The 19,521-nt window shown below is 42.6% G+C and overlaps 1 protein-coding gene across 1 annotated transcript in view; it reads left to right on the forward strand.

Annotated features, from left to right (window-relative positions):
- ITPKA (inositol-trisphosphate 3-kinase A) overlaps positions 1 to 14,117 on the forward strand; it is a 94,158-nt gene extending 80,041 nt beyond the window's left edge. Inside the window, exons 4-7 of the mRNA XM_066608422.1 lie at positions 8,444 to 8,648; positions 10,261 to 10,362; positions 10,733 to 10,804; positions 12,629 to 14,117. Of these exons, the coding sequence (XP_066464519.1) occupies positions 8,444 to 8,648; positions 10,261 to 10,362; positions 10,733 to 10,804; positions 12,629 to 12,829 (580 nt within the window). The 3' untranslated portion in view covers positions 12,830 to 14,117. The remainder of the gene's footprint in view (positions 1 to 8,443; positions 8,649 to 10,260; positions 10,363 to 10,732; positions 10,805 to 12,628) is intronic.
- Positions 14,118 to 19,521: the final 5,404 nt, after the last annotated feature.

Raw genomic sequence — 19,521 nt, forward strand, 5'->3', positions numbered from 1 at the left:
CAAACCTCTGTATAGGTGATGGTAATGAAGTGCTAGGATTAAGCTTTGTATAGGTTTCATTAGTGGAAGGTTTCTCTTCTACCCAGAAACCTAGCTAAAAGGCTCTATGGCCTGAGAGCAAAAGTTCAGGTTGGGGTCCCCACCTCCCCTTACCCCACTTGTTGATTGCTGACCATGGTCTGCTCAGAGCTTTTTGCAGCATCACTGGGTCTCTTAGGAGGCCCACCCATGAGACACTAGCAACCAGGGATGTTGCTTAAAGGGGTTGTCCCGCGCCGAAACGGGGTTTTTTTTTTTTTTAAACCCCCCCCCCCCCCCCCCGTTCGGCGCGAGACAACCCCGCTGCAGGGGTTAAAAAAACAACCCCCACAGCGCTTACCTGAATCCCGGCGGTCCGGCGTCTTCATACTCACCTGCTGAAGATGGCCGCCGGGATCCTCTGTCTTCATGGACCGCAGGGCTTCTGTGCGGTCCATTGCCGATTCCAGCCTCCTGATTGGCTGGAATCGGCACGTGACGGGGCGGAGCTACACGGAGCTACACGGAGCCCCATAGAGAAGAGGAGAAGACCCGGACTGCGCAAGCGCGGCTAATTTGGCCATCGGAGGGCGAAAATTAGTCGGCACCATGGAGACGAGGACGCCAGCAACGGAGCAGGTAAGTATAAAACTTTTTATAACTTCTGTATGGCTCATAATTAATGCACAATGTACATTACAAAGTGCATTATTATGGCCATACAGAAGTGTATAGACCCACTTGCTGCCTCGGGACAACCCCTTTAAGTCTGAAAAGATTAGGGGCATGAGCTCCAAAATTCCTCCTAGGATAGCTCAAATATGAATAACTGCATGTTTACACTAGTCACCTGCAGCGGTACGCAAAGCGTACAGCCTGCGGTCACCTGCACTGGTACCGCTACCTAAAACATGCAGTGTACAGAACAAGTTTACATACGTGATCTAACTCATTGGCACAAGCTTTCAAAACAACTCAATTCCTGGACTGCATGAAAATGTGTTTATAGCCCATAGTAGTAAGGTTTTTTTTTTCAAAAACTACATGCGTTTTTAAGAAACTGCAAAATCTATTTAAAAATGCATGGGGATTTAAACAATGCTTGCTGCTTTTTGGAAAACTAATTTTTGATGCTTTTTTTAAATTGCGTGTCAAGTGTACAGTCATATACAGAAGATACCTAGGTTATACCAACCTGGTCTATATCACTATACACAGGAAGATGTATAACGTATACCAGCTGTACGTATATAATTATGTGGGTGCTGTGCTACAGTGGCAGGGGGGGGGGCTTCTGGGCCCCCTGGCTTAGGGACCTGGTTACAACTATGACCACTATAGCTATGCCACTACTGCTACTTGTATTTGGCTTTTAGTTTTTCGATGAATATGGAACAGTATGAAATAATAGATTAGGTAAAGGTTCACTGCAGATAGAATCATGAGCTAAACTAAGTACACTGTTTTTGAATTAGATTGTTTTACATATCAGTACATAATCAATGATATCTGGTCTTTAGAAAGTGTTTTACATGTGGTATTATTCATCTGATGTGTATTCACCTAATTTAATTACTGTGGCGTTATTTAACATAAACTAAGCCAAAATGCAGAATCAGTGTTTGAAAAATTAAAGGGGTTCTGACATGAATAATTTTTTTATGCTTTAGCAGCCATTGTTCCCTGGTCTGCCTAATGGACCCAGGGAACCCATGGGTTAATGGCTGCTAAAGCATAAAAATCTTATACTTACCTGTTCTCCTGTTGTTGTTGACATCGGGGGGTCATCTCCTGGCAGCATATTAGCACTTTCTGCTTAGGTTAAGCAGCCTGACTAGAGCCACCTGATTGGTGCACGCTGTGCAGTCACGTGGTGCCGAAGAGCCAATCAGGTGGCTCTAATCAGCAGCGCTGCTTATCCTAAGCAGAAAGTGCTAGTATGCCTCCCGGCAGGCAGTCTTCTTCCTCCAGCAGCCGCGCCGCTCCGGGATCGCGCGCATGCGCAGTGGAGAGGTGCCCTCTGACAGGAGTCAGGACGGGCTGCGTCTCCATTGCGCATGCGCAGCACTCCGGAGTTCAGCCGGACGGACGGGCCGCCCACAGCAAGCACTGCTTGTGACGTGCTTGCTGTGGCGGTCCGTCCGTTGACCTCGGAAGTGCCTGACGGACGGACCAGAGCAGGAAGCGGTCTTTTTGACCGCTCCTGCTCTGCTTTAAAGGCACAGAAGAAGATGCCGGCTGGAGGGGACATGCCTGGCAAGGTGAGTACAAATTTTTTTTTTTTCATGTCAGAACCCCTTTAAGTACACCGTTATTGTTTCCATAGGTATTATTAGGGTAAGTAGCAGCTACACGCTACTCATCAAATGCCCCTGAATCATTGATCATCAGCACCTCTATAAAAACAGAAGTTTTGGCAGTATCCTGGTCTGAAGCATTCAGGCGAATGTTAATAGAGTGCTAAGGAGGAAAGACCTCAGCAATAATCCTAGAGAAGCACTTGTTGCTGCCCATCAATATGGGAAGGATTATTCGAAACAACTTGGATTTTATCATTCTACAGCGAGAAAGACTGTTCACAATTGTCAACAGTCTTAAATGTTTTCCAATCTTCCCAGGAGTGGAAGTCCCAGCAAAGTCACCCCAAGGACAGACTGTGAAATGCTGAGACATTACTAAAACTAAAAGCTACATCTCAGATTCTAAAGGCCACAGTCAGCATGTTACATGTTCAATTTCATGACAGTACAGTTTGAAAAGACTGAACAAGTATGACTTGTTTGGAAGGGTTGCCAGGAGAAAGCTGCTTCTCTAGAAAAAGAACATGGCAGCGTGGCTAGAGTTTGTAAAGTTGCATTTGAACTAAGCACAAGACTTCTGGAACATTGTCCGTTGAACAGATGAAACCAAAGTGGAGATGTTTAGCCATAATGCCTACTTCACATTTGGTGAAAACCAAGCACAGCATATCGGCATAAATGCCTCATACCAACAGTCAAGCACAGTTGTGGAGGGGGAATGATTTGGGCGTGTTATGCATCCACAGGACCTAGGCCTTGCAGGCATTTAGTCGACCATGGAGTCCTCCGTTTCTCTGTATACCAAAATATTCTAGAGTCAAATGTAAGGCCATCTATGCAAAAGCTAAAGCTTTGCCAAAACTGGGTCATGCAAGAGGACAATGATTCTGAGCATATCACCAAATCTACATCAGAACGGCTGAAAGAGAGTAGAATCAAGGTATTCCAATGGCCAAAAGTCCAGACCTCAGCCCAATTGAAATGCTGCGATGGGACCTTAAGAAAGCTGTGCATAAATGAATATCCACAAACCTCAATGACCTGAAGAAACTTTGTAAAGAAGAGTCAGCAAAAATTCCTCCAGAACAACGTGAATAACTTAAAGTCACACAGAAAAATATTACTTCAAGCTGTTGCTGCCAAAGGTGGATCTACAAGCTACTGATTCATGGGGATACCTAATTTTTCACACACTGCTTCTGCATTTTGGCCTAGTTATTAAATAAATAGTAATACGGTACAATTTGTCATGTGCCATTGTTCATCTGAGGTTGCATTTACCTAATTTTAAGACCTTCCAAGGATCAGATGTTTTTTCTTATGTCCATAAAACCACAGTATTCATAGAGGGTGTACTTAGTTGTTCTCATGACTGTAACTATTGAACCAGTGCCAGATCTGTTTGTTCGAGGACCTTTGATTTCAAAGAAATAATTGCAGGTGGTCCATCGTGCATAGAGACCCAGTATTTATGGCTTCTACATAGTTCCAAGTGATAAGCGGGCTCCCTTCTGGGAGTGCCAGTTGGTAGATAGTCGCCTGACCATATTTGACCACTGATTAATCAGCTGAGCCAATAGGAACATGATTAATTAGGGAGTCTGGTGACTAGCTGTTGATAGACTGGGTGTAGAAGGATCACACCTAGAATTGATCGGTAATAATTTATTTTATGGCTTTGAAATAAGAAGATAAAAATAAATTACTTTCTTTTGTTAGGACTTGCAATAACACATTAGCTTTAATTGCTGCAGTGAAGCATATAAGCGGATTGTTGACATGGCCTTTATTAGCTGGCATATGGCAGATTACTTAATTTGACCTATATTATTTCATAAGGGCCTATTAAAATTATCTTCTGCTGAGAAAAGTATGGGTTCTATGTTACATGAATGAAAGACATCTATTTAAATTAGTAATTTTGTGCTGCCAGAGTGTTGGGTATAGCAAGATTTTTCCTTCTGTTTTGCACCAGTGCTCATCATGTATAAAACCTAGTTTAGGCAACATCTATAGTGACCAGTCAGATCACATCTCATTGACTAGGTCAGTAGTCTTAAACCTGTGGCTCGGAAACCATATGGCTCGCGACCCCATGGTGTGAGGCTCTCCATGTGAATCCTGGGTTATAACCATAAACATTGGCAAATCACATTATTACAGACATAGCCTAGCCATCAAACAATTTGGGTAGCCTAATACATGGGACATATTTTGAGAAACAGATGTGTGCAGTAAGGCAGAAGAGCCACTGTAGTGGCGTGATTTCAAGAAAGTGGCCAGCAGGTGAAGGGTTTTTCCTGGGTCCTGGGCTGTTAAAAGGAATCTGTCACTAGGTTCATGCTGCCCAAGTACACTGCGTCCATATATGTTGTATTCTGAAACACTGTGGCATTTCAGAATAAACATACGGTCACTCCCTTAAAGGGGTTGTCCGAGTTAAGGAAACCCCTGTCAATAGCTTCCCCATGGATTAAAATAACAAATCACCAATTACTCACCTCTCTGCTACTCCGGTCTTCCAGTACCGGTGGCTTTGGTCTTTCTGTGATGCCACTTTGCACACTGAGCCCATCTACAAACAAGCTGCCCCAGCCAATGACATCGCCTAGCAATCATGGCTGAGAGCTGTCATTGGCTGCTACAACAGGTTTACGAGACGTCACAGCTGCCTGTAAGTGAGGGAGATGAAAGAGGTATTGTTCCATCTTCCATATTTGCATATATTTCCCAGAGGAGCATGGATGGCCTTATAAGTCTCCTCACTCATCTGCTTTCCTTAGGCCGTTTTGTAAACTGCCGAGAAAATCGTGCAAGATTTGTGTGTTGCAAGACACACACATCTTGCATGAATATGAACCCCATTCTTCTGAATGGGGTCAATATACATGAGCATTTTGTTCTTCTCCAGCATCGCATCGCAGTGTGGGGAGAAAAAAAAATCACAGCATCTACTTTGGAACGCCTCACCTATTGTTTTCAATTGGGCTGGGAAACGCATCGCAGAGCGAAAGCCCCCTTCTGCCATAACAGCCAAACAGTACCTCACAATCTAAGCGGCATTTAAATGGCTTATACCGTATTTCCCCCAAAATAAGACCTTCCCTGATAAGCCCTACCCTGATTTTCGACAGGCACTTGAAATACAAGTCCTACTTCAAAATAGCTACACTACATGAAAAAAAAACAAAAAAACTCACCTAGCAGGCGCCATCTAAGTCCCTCCCGCTGGGCTGCGGTGCTCCGACAGGCTTCCGTGTAGCCCTGAATGCCAATGGAGCAGCTCTTGCTGGTGCTGGGGCTTAAATATCCCGCCTCCAGCAAGCGATTGCTCTGACTGTCTGAGGCAGTGCTCCTGAACCAATCATAGCCATTTATTGAATGACATCATTGAATGGCTGTGATTAGTTAATTGAGTTCTGGCTTTGATTGGCCGAAGCAGCACTCCTAAACCAAACAGAGCAATCGATTGCTTGAGGCGGGGTATTCAAGTCCCGTTGCCAGCAAGAGATGCTCTGTTGGCATTGAGGACTACACGGAAGTCTACCGAAGTGCCGCAGCCCAGCGGGAGGGACCCAAGCCGCAACTGCTATGGGAGTATAAGGCACTCCCCCAAAAAATAAGACCCTTGTGCCTCTTTTGCGGCAAAAATTAATATAAGACAGTGTCTTATTTTGGGGAAACACTGTAGCTGTGATCATTGTGAGTGCTGAATGCAGCTGTGGTGGGCGGTTCTCAGCTGTCAAAGACAGCTGGCACCCGCTGTGTGTGGAGCAGGATCGACTAACAATGCCGCTCCATACAAACCGTGCACTCAGAGAGTGTACATGTATACTGTTTTAGGCTTAGCATGTTAAGTTTGATTTGGAATGCCGCTGTGAGTCACGGCGGTGGTCCATGCAAGCCTTTCCAGCTACAGCGTTTGATTTAGAATGGCGCTCTGAGTCAAGAGAGTGGGCCACACTACAGTGTTTCAGAATAAGACATACACGGGTGCGGGGTACATAACTCTCCCCAATTCATGCTGCCTGTGGTTTGGCCAGCATGAACCTAGTGACCGGTTCCCTTTTAATGAGATGATTAAGAACCAGGTGAGTGGGCTGAATAAGAGATGGCCACATTCTTCCCAAAATGACGCTCATTCTAGAGTCTCAAAGTTGTGTCTCACAGGGTACAAAATGTTGGGGACAACTAGAAGCAGATCCATGTTTATAAACCTCTCATTTTATTTGATCGTTTACTAGTTTTCCCTGTAATTGAATTAGCATATTAAAATTGCCGGAGGCAGCTCAGTAGTTAAATGTAAGTATATAGTTCTATTTATGAACCCATAAAAGCGGAGGCTAACTGCTTGTGACCTAGGGTTTCAGTCATTCCACTGGCTGCTGTCAGATGGAGCCAGAAAGGACAAGTTATAAAAGTTGGCTATATAAAAGTCTTTCAAATATAATTCGCAGCTACATTTGGAAGCTTTCACTGGTTTTCAATATAAAAAATATTACCGAATGTGCATATTTTATGATGGAGATCGCTGTTGGGAGAATGAATTGCTTAGTCCGCAGCAATCTTATGTGTACGACTGCACTCTTATCTGCCATCGCAGGCTGGGGGTGAGGTAACCGAAGCCCCAGAAATGTCATGTACTGCATATTAACGGTCAACTAGCACACAACAAGTTTTCAAAAAGTACCAAAAAAGCGATAGATGGGAAGAACCTCATTGTTTTATCTGGTGATTGTACATGTCGTCAATTAAAACTGACATTGTCAATAAAGATTTTTGTAGCAGCAAATTTCATGCATTGACGCTGGCCATTTATCATTATAGAAACGGGTAAATCATGACCATAATTGACAGTATAGCAGGGAAGTTAACGGTAAAGAATAGAAAAACGATGTTTCCCTAATAGAAGTGTATTAGACAGAAGCTCATGATGCTAACACGCAGGTGCTGCTGCACAGCCTCTTTAAATTTTATAGGTTTTGTACTCCGTTTATTATTCTTAAATTGGCAGGTAAATTGAAATTCAGCATTTTTTTTTTTTGCTTTAGAAATATAAAAGTGGAGTTAGGACACAAATGCAGCATATGTTATCTGTATTACTTTAACCCTTTCCAATCCAATTTCCCTGCCGCCCGCACACTGCCCAGCTCTTATTTATTTTGGGTGGGGAAGCGAGTTGTGAATTCCTTGGAATTAGTCGACAGAAACACAAAAAAAAAAAGAACTCAAATGATGATTTTATTAGCAAATAATTGAAATGAGGCATTTGAAAATGAGGCGTGTCAATATGAATATTACATATATGTGTATACTGTGATATACATATGCAGAAGAGAACTCCAATGACAGACTTCTATTTTGCATAGTTTGCTAGAAAGGAAAAATCCCTGCGCTCCAGAATACAAAGGGATCAGTTGTAAGCCCGTCGGCCCATATAATCTGTTTATTGTGCAATGCGTTTCGGCAATCCACTATTGCCATTTTCAAGCATACAATACATAAAATACATAAAACACACCTAATATATTATATATATATATATATATATATATTAGTTTCATTCATAAAAGCAGCTCTTACTACAGCAGAGCATGCGCTTAGATGGCTGCCCACGTCACTTTCTATTGGAGTGCATGTGTTTTCTATCACTGAGCCAGTTACTTACCCACTTACACACAGACCAAGAATTCTCATTTTATATACCAACCTTCTGTGCGGCACAATTAAAGAGACCAATAGTATTTCCTGGACATATTTATTACTTGTCCTACCTCATAGTCACAACAATGTTTGCTGAAGAATTTCTTTCATGATGTGTAAAACCAGGTCTTGTGAAAAGATGTGAACGGGACATGTTCCATCTGACACAATGACAGGGCATCGGAAGGACCGCATCCATGTATTTACAGTCCACACAAAGGAAGGAAAGATACAAACTAGTATCCGAAAGGACGTGGTAGAGTAGCAGACGTGTCGGCGTGACTGGACACAATAATATATGAACTGGTGTTGCAATTTGTAGAACCCTACGTTGGCGATAAAAAGGATATAAATATGCATGTTTTGATATATTTGGTCAGTTCGTTGTGCCTAACTGTTTTCATATCTTCTTCATGTTACAGGACGTATTTGGAAGAGGAGTTGATAAAGGCTCGTGGAAAGCCCAAGCTCAGGAAGGACATGTATAAGAAGATGATTGAGGTGGATCCTCGTGCGCCTACAGAGGAGGAAAGCGCTCAGCAAGGAGTCACCAAACCCCGATACATGCAATGGAGAGAGACTATTAGCTCAACGTCAACTTTGGGCTTTAGGATTGAGGGCATTAGGGTCAGTGTGCTACTGTGCAAATCCTAAACTGTAAATCAGAATTTCTGGTGGTTAAAGGGGTTCTGCTGCCACACAAAAATATATTTTAAATAAAGTTTACAGTGCGGCTACGATGCTGATGCTTCCTGGGTCCCCTGCTGGACTGCAGTGATAACATGTCAACATGTGACCACTGCAACCAGTCAGTGGCCCAAAAGCTGACTTGTTCACACCATTGAGGTCATCCTTGCAGCCAGTGATTGGCTGCAGCGGGCACACATCGTGTCAACATGTATTGCTGGAACTGGGTAAACAGAGACTGGAATGGGAGTGGAGTGGCAGGTGATTGGCAAGATAATTATTAATGACTGTGTGTATAAAAACATAATGGTGCGTTCAAGCATGGCAGATTTCATTCCAAATCCACTGCATATTTTCCGTTGTGGATTTTGGTGCAGAGCTGTGTCAAAATACGTACTATTCTTTCTGGATTTTGACATGAATCTACAGCAGATTTTACCCTTTCAATTGAAGGGATGAAGTTTGATACAGATTCGTATCAAAATCCGCACCAAATGGTGTGGATTTTACTGCAGATTTTTCCGCAGCAGCAAATCTGCCCCTTATGAATGCACCCTAAAGTGCAGATAGATAGGATGTCTTACCTTACACATTGGTTTTCACAGTCTGTGCAGACAGCTCCACCAAGTAGATCCTCTAATTGGTGGTCAACCCAACATATTATGGCTGCCGGAAATGTGTCCTTTGATGCCGTGTCAAGGGGTTGGCAGACTAAGACATGACTTTCTACATAGATCTATTTGTGACTGGCATTTTTCCCATATATTTTATAAAGCTAAGGCCAAATACACATGGGCGGAAATTCTGCAATGGGATTTTGTGCGGAATTTCCCCCGTTGAACGCTGCCATAGGATTGCATTGGTTTACGCAAACCAATGCAGAAAGCTGCGATTTTAATCATGAAAAACTTGCACGTAAAAAAAATCACCGCATGTCTTATTTCACTGCCAGCCTAATATGGCCGTGTCATTGCTGACGTGCCGTCTCTGCACTGTACATGTGTGGCTGCGCACCAGCCGGCACATCGGCAGAGCGGAGATGCCGGGCAGGTAAACCGGAGGTCACTGCAGGGGCACGGGTCGCATCCCACTGCAAGGATCTCACAGTCGGAATCCGGCCCGGCCGTCTGCACTCGGCCTAAAGCAGATGTCTCAAGATCTGTTCCTGTTTTTGACAAAGTAAACATGGAGTCAACACAGGCATATAAAAAAAGGTCCATATAGATGCACGTACAATACATAAACATGACACAACTTGTGGAGATGGGAAATCTACCACAATCCCCCCAGGAGAAAACTGAGGATCTCTTCTTTTTTTTTGTTCATGGTTGGGCAGCGCACTTTGTTTTCATATCTGATCACAATCCTGGAGAGAAGGCATCTTCCCTTGAAGGCCTCACATCAGGCACATGAAGGCCGCCGGTAGTCATCACTGCTTAAATAGTTATGTTAGTTTGCTCTTAGTAGCACTAGTTGGTATCTATTATCTCAATTTTCTTGGCAGAGTTTAATATTCTGAGAAGACTAAATCCATCCTTTCTTACTTCTCCAGAAAGGTGATGGGACGTGCAATACCAACTTCAAGACAACAAAAACTCGGGACCAAGTTCACAAAGCTTTTCTTGGATTTATTGATGGCAATATGATCATTTTGGTAAGGTGGAATACATTTTGGAGTTAACAACTCTTCATAGTGGAGGACTAACCATTAGGGTCCACCACCAATCGCCAAAATGGAGTACTACAGTCCTCCATGCTCCTCACAGCACATGTTGTGGTCAAGTATGCTCACTGCTGTTTCATACAACTCTATGGAAGGTACCTGCACAGCTGAATGACCATTGATGTCTGAGCAGTTAGACCTCTTAACGTCTGTCTATCCTGTGGATATGGGATAGATGTTTTCGCCTGCAATGCCACTTTCATATGCAGAGATGTTCATTGTGAAATAAGTTTAGCATTGTCTACTAATGAAGGTGTGATAGGCTACTGATTTTACAATAATGTTTCATCATCTTCTGCAGAAGAGATATCTGACTAGACTACAGGAAATCAGAAGTGTTGTGGAGTCTTCAGACTTCTTCAGACATCATGAGGTGAGTTGATTATCTACAGCCCTTGTAAAGATTACCCTTGGGCTATAAAAGTTGCTACTCTTATACATTCCTGTGTGTAGTCTAAAGTCTAAATATTACTGTCTTTGCTTGGCTTTGCCATTTGTGCAATTAGTTTTAGAGGCAGTGCATGCCTATGAATAAGGGAGATTAGTGGAAGTTAACAGCATTTAGAGATATGCTTTACAGCAGCCTCATGGGCCTTATACAAAAGGGACAATAGGGGAAATTGACTTCTATCGGAAACTGTTCTAGGCATGCTCTGTGACAAGTGCAGAAATCATTGCACGGGAGGGGGGGGGGCGAGGTGAGTTGTGTCAATCAATTAGGGTAAAGCGTGACTCCTAGGTTATCTATTTATAGGTGTTACCTGTCATTGTAATCCTGTTTGTAATAAGGATGAGATAACTGCTGAATACTCTTTTCTATGGAGCAGGAAATGTCAGACTATTATCAGGCTTAGTGGTCAATGTGAAAACTGCAGGATTTTAGTGTTTCTTTTCTTTTTTTTTTTTTTTATCTAGATTGTGACATTGAAAAGAGATCATAAAAAATTCTTTAAAAACGTTAAACATGAAAACTTAATTTATACAGCACAACATTTTCTGATGACACATTACGTTTGTCATAGAGATTAGAGAAATTTCCTGATACCTTCCAATTGTTTATTTAACCCTTTGCAATCCAATTTTGGATTCAGGGTTTCCTAGGGGGCTTTCTCTTTCTGCCATTATACAGTGGCGCCATCTGCTGGCTAGAGCCAGTACTGCTGTATGGGACATGCTGGAGAGACCCCCAACAACAGAGCAGACAGTAATATACAGTATGAATACCCTGTCGGATGCCTTCCGACATCGGAGCTGTACAACCTTCAATTAGAATGTCTTCAGACGTCAGACAGTGGATTGGAAAGGGTTAATCTATATGTGGGGCTGCGCAAACAGCCGATGTGAAGGGAAAGAGGGGTCGGATAAGTTAGATTTCAGCATGCACAATCTTTTCTTCCTGCAGTAGGCATGTCGCTGGCAGTGGCTTGTTTTATTTGCTTATTGAAGTGAGCATGCCTTCTTACAGGCGCTGAGCATACGTGATTTGGCATCAGAAGGGATAACTCGTTTGGCTAACACTTTAAATTTACAGTAAACCTCTCTGAACGATTACCTGTTTACACAGGTCATTTCATTTGTCTGCACCCCCTGAAATTGGCCCAAGCTTTCGCTTCTCAACTGCAGTAATTTGGACATGATGATCCCTGGGGGTGCACCAAGCTTTATGGAGCCCTTTGCCCTATCATTGTGAAAGTGGAAAATGGTTAGGGGGTCTGGTGCAACTGGATCCCTTTTGGCTGCAGACTATAAGATGCTAGAACTTTTTAGCAATATTTGCATTTGCTAAAAAGTGTGCAAAAAATCTGTTAAGCTACCGTATATTCTGCAGTTTTATTTTACTACTCGCCCAAGTCTTTTCTACTTTCCCATTTCCTTCATTGAATCTAGGCATTCAAGCAAGTATCAGCATGTAGCATTTGTAGTTACCCAGCAATAACTGCATTTCTATAATGCTCTCTTGCCTCCCGCTATAATCTATTGTATTGTTCCACGTGTGAAAACAATTCCATGGAAAGAAAACAGAATGTACCAGAATTCCTCTTTATGTAGTCTTTTCTCCTTTTTTTGGATACATAAATCTATGTTCGCATTTACTATTGCATACTTTCCCCACCGCCACAATCAGCGCTGCATAGTTCTCTCGTATTCACAAACTATCTGTTTATAATAGCACAAGTAAGTCTTTGCTTTCTGCTAGGTAATTGGAAGCTCCTTGCTGTTTGTACATGACAAGAAAAGCAAGTGTAACATATGGCTTATAGATTTTGGGAAAACAACACCGCTGCCAGAGGGACAAACTCTAAACCACCGTATTCCCTGGCAAGAGGGGAACCGAGAAGACGGCTATCTTTATGGATTTGACAATCTAATTGAAATCTTATCCAGTATTGCATCTTGATAAGGATTCCTCAGCGAGTCACCTGACCACTACATTAGGATTATACACTTATTTTAATGCCGTTTTACTATTTGAAATGGATTTTATCTACTGGTGATGGAACTGAAGAAGCTTTTAACGTAGGAATCACATTGCTTGTAATATACAGCGCCTCTATATGGTTTGGTATGGATTATTTATGCCTAAATTGCAACTTCACAACTTCTGGGTACTCTCTACCGTAAACCATCACCTTCCAGAACTCTACAACACTGAATCTTCTGTGATCTTATCAGAGTTTACACCTTTTCCTAAATGTAACGCAATGCATAACATTATGAGCCCTCTTGCTATACTGCTTGCCAGGCAATTGAGTCTGTTCCACACATAGCTGAACCCGTGTAGTAATGGTATCATTGTGCTTGTGATTTACACTAATGATTATGTAGGGTTCGCTAGGTCGGCTGCACGGAAGGCAAATCTATAAAATCTTTCCAGTTATTTAAAACTCAATGTAATATTTAATCATTTTAATAATGTGATGTTTGAAGTAGCTGAGAAAAGATCTTCATTTGCCCATATGCATGGGCAGGTTTCACCGGGATTTGCCACCAATTTAAGATGTATAGGCATCTGCACAATGTTAGCAAAAATGAAAATTGCCCATGTTGGATTTCTTTGGACAGCCCTATACTTTTTGATCCCGCTAATCTTCAGATAACCTACATTTTCATTTTTCAACTGAGTGACTGTTAGGATGCATTCAGATGGCTGTAGTATGGCCCTTGTATGGGAGCTTTATATTTAGAGCCAAAAGCATGATTGGATCAGGTCATTTGTAATCTGGAAAGCATTGGCAAAAAGGCTTTCAGGAAGTTTTCAGAAAACTTAGAGGTTATCCAGGTAGCGCCCATCAGAATTGGAGAAGGCAGGCTGCTCTGACCCCAGGGTAGTGGTCAGCATTCGTAATTGCAAGCGCAGCGCTCATTGAAATCAATGAGAAATGTGCTTGTTATTGCAGGCTGTGGTCCCAATTATATTAATGAGAGCTGCGCATGCAATTATGAGCTCCGGTCATTACACAGCGGTTGGAGCAGTGCTTTCGCTCCGATGCTGGTGTATCCCGGTGTGGGCTTCCTGGATAACCCCTTTAAGACTAGAGCTTTTCAAGTTTTTGCCTCCAAATATACAGCTCCTGTGTGCATCCATGATACAGTCATCTGACTTTATCCTAAGGGTGCCCACCCACTAGCGTTTTTTTACTGCGAAATTCGCAGCAGTTTTTTTTCCTGCAGGGGTCTTTGGGCTATGGGACATGCAAAGCTAAAATCGCGATCGCGCAAAATCGCGATATCGCGGTAAATCGCGATTTTGCGCGATCGCGATTTTTACATTACAAGTCCCATAGACCCCCTGCAGAAAAAAAAAACCTGCGAATTTCGCAGTGAAAAAAAACGCCAGTGGGTGGGCGCCCTAAGGGTGATTTCAGGCAGCTCTAAATGGCTAATTATATTATCTGTATTATGGCAACAGAACTCCTGATTTTGAACTTTGTTTTTGCTATTGAACTGAATTTACTCTAGATGAGCATAGTTAACCCTATTATCGCTCTATGTTCAGTTAAGCAATGCTACGGAAGTCTGGGTTTTCCGTGCGGGCTTTCTGCACAGAAATCTTGCTGGCAATTTTTATCCCAGTCCACTGCAGCCAAGCCGCGGCATGTAAATTATCACCATTTTCGCAATGGGCCCTCTCTAATAAGCCGCTTGAAAACCCACGGGACTTCAAGCTGTGAAAATCTTGCGGAATTTCTGTTCGGTCGCGCTGCGGTATTTCCACCCTGTGCGAATCCAGCCCTAACGTGTTCAACAACTCCAGTCCTCAGGGACCGCCAACAGGTCACGTTCTCAGGATTTCCCCAGTGTTGCATAGATGATATTATTGTCAGTACCTCAGACATTGCCACAGGTGTTCTTACCATAGGATATCCTGAAAACATGACCTGTTGGTGATCCCTGAGGACTGGAGTTGGGGGCCTTTGTTTTAAAGGGATCTGTTTTAGCCTTCTAAGCTGTTCAGGTAGCGCAGTATAGTGAGACACATTGATTTCAGCGGTCTGTCACACCGATCGGTTTAGTGGTTTTAGAAAACTTACTTTTGAAACTTTGCAGGTCTGCAGATGAGTTAACTGCAGCTAATGTCTATCCATATATGTACAATTCCTCCACCTCTCCTACCTACAGATGACAGATCTCTCTGTGTGCACAGTAAGACAGGAGGACCTGTCAATCAGCATCTGGAGGAGGAAGATGGGGAGAATGTGCATATATGGATATCCATGAGCTTCACTGAACTCCTGTCTAGTCCAGTCCTGCAAAGTTTCAAAAGTCAGATTTGCAAAACCACTAAACCGAGCAGTATAAGTGACAGAGCGCTGGAATCAGTGTGTCTATCAAGATACTCTGCTGCTCGCAGCTTACGTGACTTGACAGGTTCCTTTTAAAGAATTAAAGACCCAAGTACGTGTATTATACATCAACAACTTGGTTACATTCCTAACTCATATGGACTATCTGTAGGATTTGTAAGGACAAGCTCTTGGTCTATAACACAACTGTCTCTCTTTATTTCTTTTTTTTAATTTGTTTTTAACACTGGATTTTTAGATTTACAAGCTACAGCCTATTCAATACTATAGAAATTGAGATGTCTGCATAAATGTGGAGGACTACATTACCCTCCTGAATTTTAGAAATGCCCCTTAAAAATGTAAATTTGAGAAGAAATTGTCAAATGTCTCATTACTTTGAGATGTACGTGTTTATTGGACTAACCGAAACTGCTCAATCTTCTGCCTGGAATAAGGAAATAACTTCACATTTTCAACTGTTTGAAGTATCCCCTCTTTCCTTTATGATAGCTTTGCATACGATCAGCATTCTGTGGGTCAGCTTTTAAAGGGGTTGTCTTCATTAGGGCTCTATGGGGTAAAATAAGAAACTGCATTACTCTCCCACCTGCAGCTGCTGGGTTCGAAGGAAGTCAGGTGCCGGCTGCAACCAATCAGAGGCTGCAGCATCAGTGCTCATTCTCCTGGCATCAGCGCTCACTTCCTGAGCGCCAGAAGTTCAGGAACGTGATTCTGCAGCGGTTACCTGACTTCCTGTGATGGCTGCTGTTGCAAGAAACACCGGAAGGCTTATGATTTTAACCCAGGCAGCCATATTAAACGGGGTTGTCTGGCAACCGAACAATCCCTTTAAGTTTTTTGATCAAAACTTGGCGTGTTTCCAGACGTTTGAAGGGTACTGTACAGGGTTATTACAAATGATCTTCCTGATTTGAAACACTCATAACTCACGTTTAATGACCCTCCGATACAAAAAAAAATGCTATCAATGGAAACAAATTCAAACGTTTTTCTTGCACAACATCAAAAATTCTTTCCACATCAAAGGGGTTAAATGTGAGCCCCCTTTGCCACTCAAAATCCATAAAATATACAGAAAGTGCCTCAGGGGGTACTTCGGGCTTATCAACAATAATTAACACCAAAATTGCCCGAAGGGCAAGAAACACCCTGGTTACAGCCCCTCATTAAAATCTAGCGTTTATTGAACCTAATTTAAATACTAAGAGACATAGGAATTAAAAATACAAATGGCTGCCTAGCAAACCTGAGAGCGCAAAGCCAACTATACTATATAGCATTCAATGCTGCTGCAATATGCTGTATACTGTGCTTTATAGAGCTCTCCTAAATAGCTAGTAGCTATATAACACATCAAGCGTGTTTTGAGTTAAAAGAAGCGTAGTAGTAGCGTCCGCAGGGGGCTGGGGTTACTAGAGGCGCACCCACGTAATTGACATCTGTTACATAACATGTGGGAGGGATTCTCCCATTAGACTGACCAGTGAGAGACCCTGCATGCTAAGCGGCCAATGGAGAGATAGCTAACGATGTCAGTCAGGTCCTTAGGCCAATCGTGCAGAGAGCCTCCCTTTGTCAATGTACCCATTCCCCAAAAGAAACACTAATACATTGCATTATGGTTAAAGAGGGTATCTGGTTGTCAGATGTGTTTTTGTTTTTTTTTAATTATAGGTACAAATATATTTAAATAAAATCAGAGGTACTTACCCATCCTTCACCTCGGATTGACTGCCAGCTTTTGAGCGGTGATGCCAAGAGAACGGCACCTGCCTGCAGCACCCTATGATTGTCAGTGGCAGTCCACTGGTAGCTGTTCCAAAACATAGACCAGGGGGACTGACCGCTAGATCACCAGGGCTGAGGATGGGTAAGGACCTCTGTTTATTTTAACACATTTGCATCTATAATTAAAAAATCGTTGGACAACCCTTTTAGCACACAGCCTGAGGACAATACAAGGCATGGGATTTTTACATTTTTTTTGTCATGCACTGGCCCCTCAGACCCCACACTTGACATAATATATAGGTTTCATCTGGAATGTCCCTTTACTTGCTGTACATTAGCATTATTTGCTGCATTTTATATTTTTATACTGACATACTTGCAATTAGCACAGAGAATACTGTTGTAGTAATCAGTTACTCTTCTACATATACTCGCATATAGTGATGCCTATCAGTCGTAGGTCACCATTCTAACGATTATATTACCGATTACAAATGCTTGTAACAATCAGAATCTGTATAAGTTTTACTGACTTTTATTTATGTATAAGTACATAGATCTACCCCCCTTCCCCCCACACACAGCCTCCAATAATTGTCAATTCCAACCTTTTAGATTGAGTAGCACAGTGACTTCTGTTGATACATAGGCAATATCATATCCTATGATGGCACATAATACATTGCCTTGTACTTCTTAGCTAACTGCGTGGCACATGATAGGGTAGAATAGTCAGGCGGTTATAATGCTTGTAAAGAGATGAGCGTGTTCTTGCTCGAATAGACAAGTATAAGCTGTATTTAAGATGACATTGACATTTACTGTAATGATGTTTTCATTGGATGCAGCCTGTGGACATTCTTGTAACGTATCTCCATGATCTGTCCTTGTGGAGGTCATAGACTTACCATAAAGTTATTCATTTGCCTTGTATTAAAGGGGTTGTTTGGATACTAGACAAGATTCCCCCTATACCACCAACTGTTCTATAATAACAAAAGGATCGGCACTTACCCCTCCTGTGCCGCCGTGATACAGCATTGTAGCCCCGCTTTGGTCCTGATGTTTGTTATTGTGGCAGATGTCATCTGCGGAAGTTTACCTGACAGCTGCGGCCAATCATGATGCCAGGAGTTCAGAATAGTGATGCTGCAGCCTCTGATTGGATGTAATGGTCAGGTGATATGCGCTGACATCTGCTGCAACAAACAGCAGGATCAGGGAAACACCACTAGATTGTGGCAGCAGAATAAGGGTAAGATTATTCGTTTGTTATTTTAGCACAGTTGGTGGTATAGAATCTTGCACGGTAACGGGACAACCCTGTTAACTATTTCATAACCAGGAGCAGTCATCAAGCACTAGAAAGGGATTGCATAACAGGGGCCAGTATTGTATAACATACTGTAGTGCGACAATTCTTTTCCATTACAATCCTGCAGATTAGAGCGGGTCTTGGTTTACCAGTTTCTGCCATCTTCTTTCTTGGGTGACTGCTATAATAAATCTTTATTTACATGTTGACATGACAATTCTGTTTCTTCTTTCCAGTTGAAGATCCAATGTTTGATTCTCTGTATCACTGCTTATAGTTTAAGGGGTTTTGTAATTAAAAAAGAATTCTGTACTCTCCTATTTCTCCCCGTCCGTCTCCTTACCACATCTTCTCCTGGCTGATCTTCTCCACTCCCCTGGTCAGCTCACCGCACGCTAGCCGGCTTGTTATGAGGGCTGCACTCCTCGCATTCTCTTTCTGCCGGGTCAGTGAAGGTCACATCCCTGTGCTTTAGTGTTCACTGCCTAGGAAGGAATCGTGATCTATTTCAGAGACAGCTCACATGAGTGATCTCTGAAGTAGATCAGCACTACTCCCTACTGGCCTGTGAACTGTGACATAACGTACATTGACCAGCAGGAAGAAGACTGCCGGCAATGTACGTAACCTCTCAGGAAGCAGAGTAATCGGGCAACTGGAGGTAAAGTGATCCGGACTGCAGGAGACAGGAGAAGATAGTCTACTTACCAGATGTTCACCTCACCTAACGGGGGGGGGGGGGGGGGGGGGATGATAGGTAAGTATGGAATTTCTCTTTAATGACAGAACCACTTTAAGTTACACCAAGCTCTTGCACCAGAGTTTGCTGTCTTGCATTGCTGCTTTTTCCTGGAATGACATTTGGATTTGAATCCAGCCCTGGCGGGGCGTGCATCTAATACAGGGTGAAAAAGGCGAGTGCTGCAGCTTTCCTATTTCTTGTAGCACTACTTTAAGTATCAGACCTGTAAAGTTAAAAACAATAAGTAATATTAATATACTGAAAACTGATTGCCAAAAATACATCTTGATGGCAGCCGCATATGTACAGAAACTGAATGAAGAAGTTCTCTGAATTGAAGTCTGTGGGAGTTATAGAAATTTGTTTCGCTTGCCATTTTAATAATCTGACAAGGGACAGAGGATGACATTGGTGGGAGTCTATGACTAACAAAAGGGATTGCAGTCTCTCAGTTGGGTACTGCGGAATACATTGACAAAGTGTTGAACTACTTC

The sequence above is a fragment of the Eleutherodactylus coqui genome, chromosome 6 (assembly GCF_035609145.1).
Source record: "Eleutherodactylus coqui strain aEleCoq1 chromosome 6, aEleCoq1.hap1, whole genome shotgun sequence".
Taxonomy (NCBI): Eukaryota; Metazoa; Chordata; class Amphibia; order Anura; family Eleutherodactylidae; genus Eleutherodactylus; species Eleutherodactylus coqui.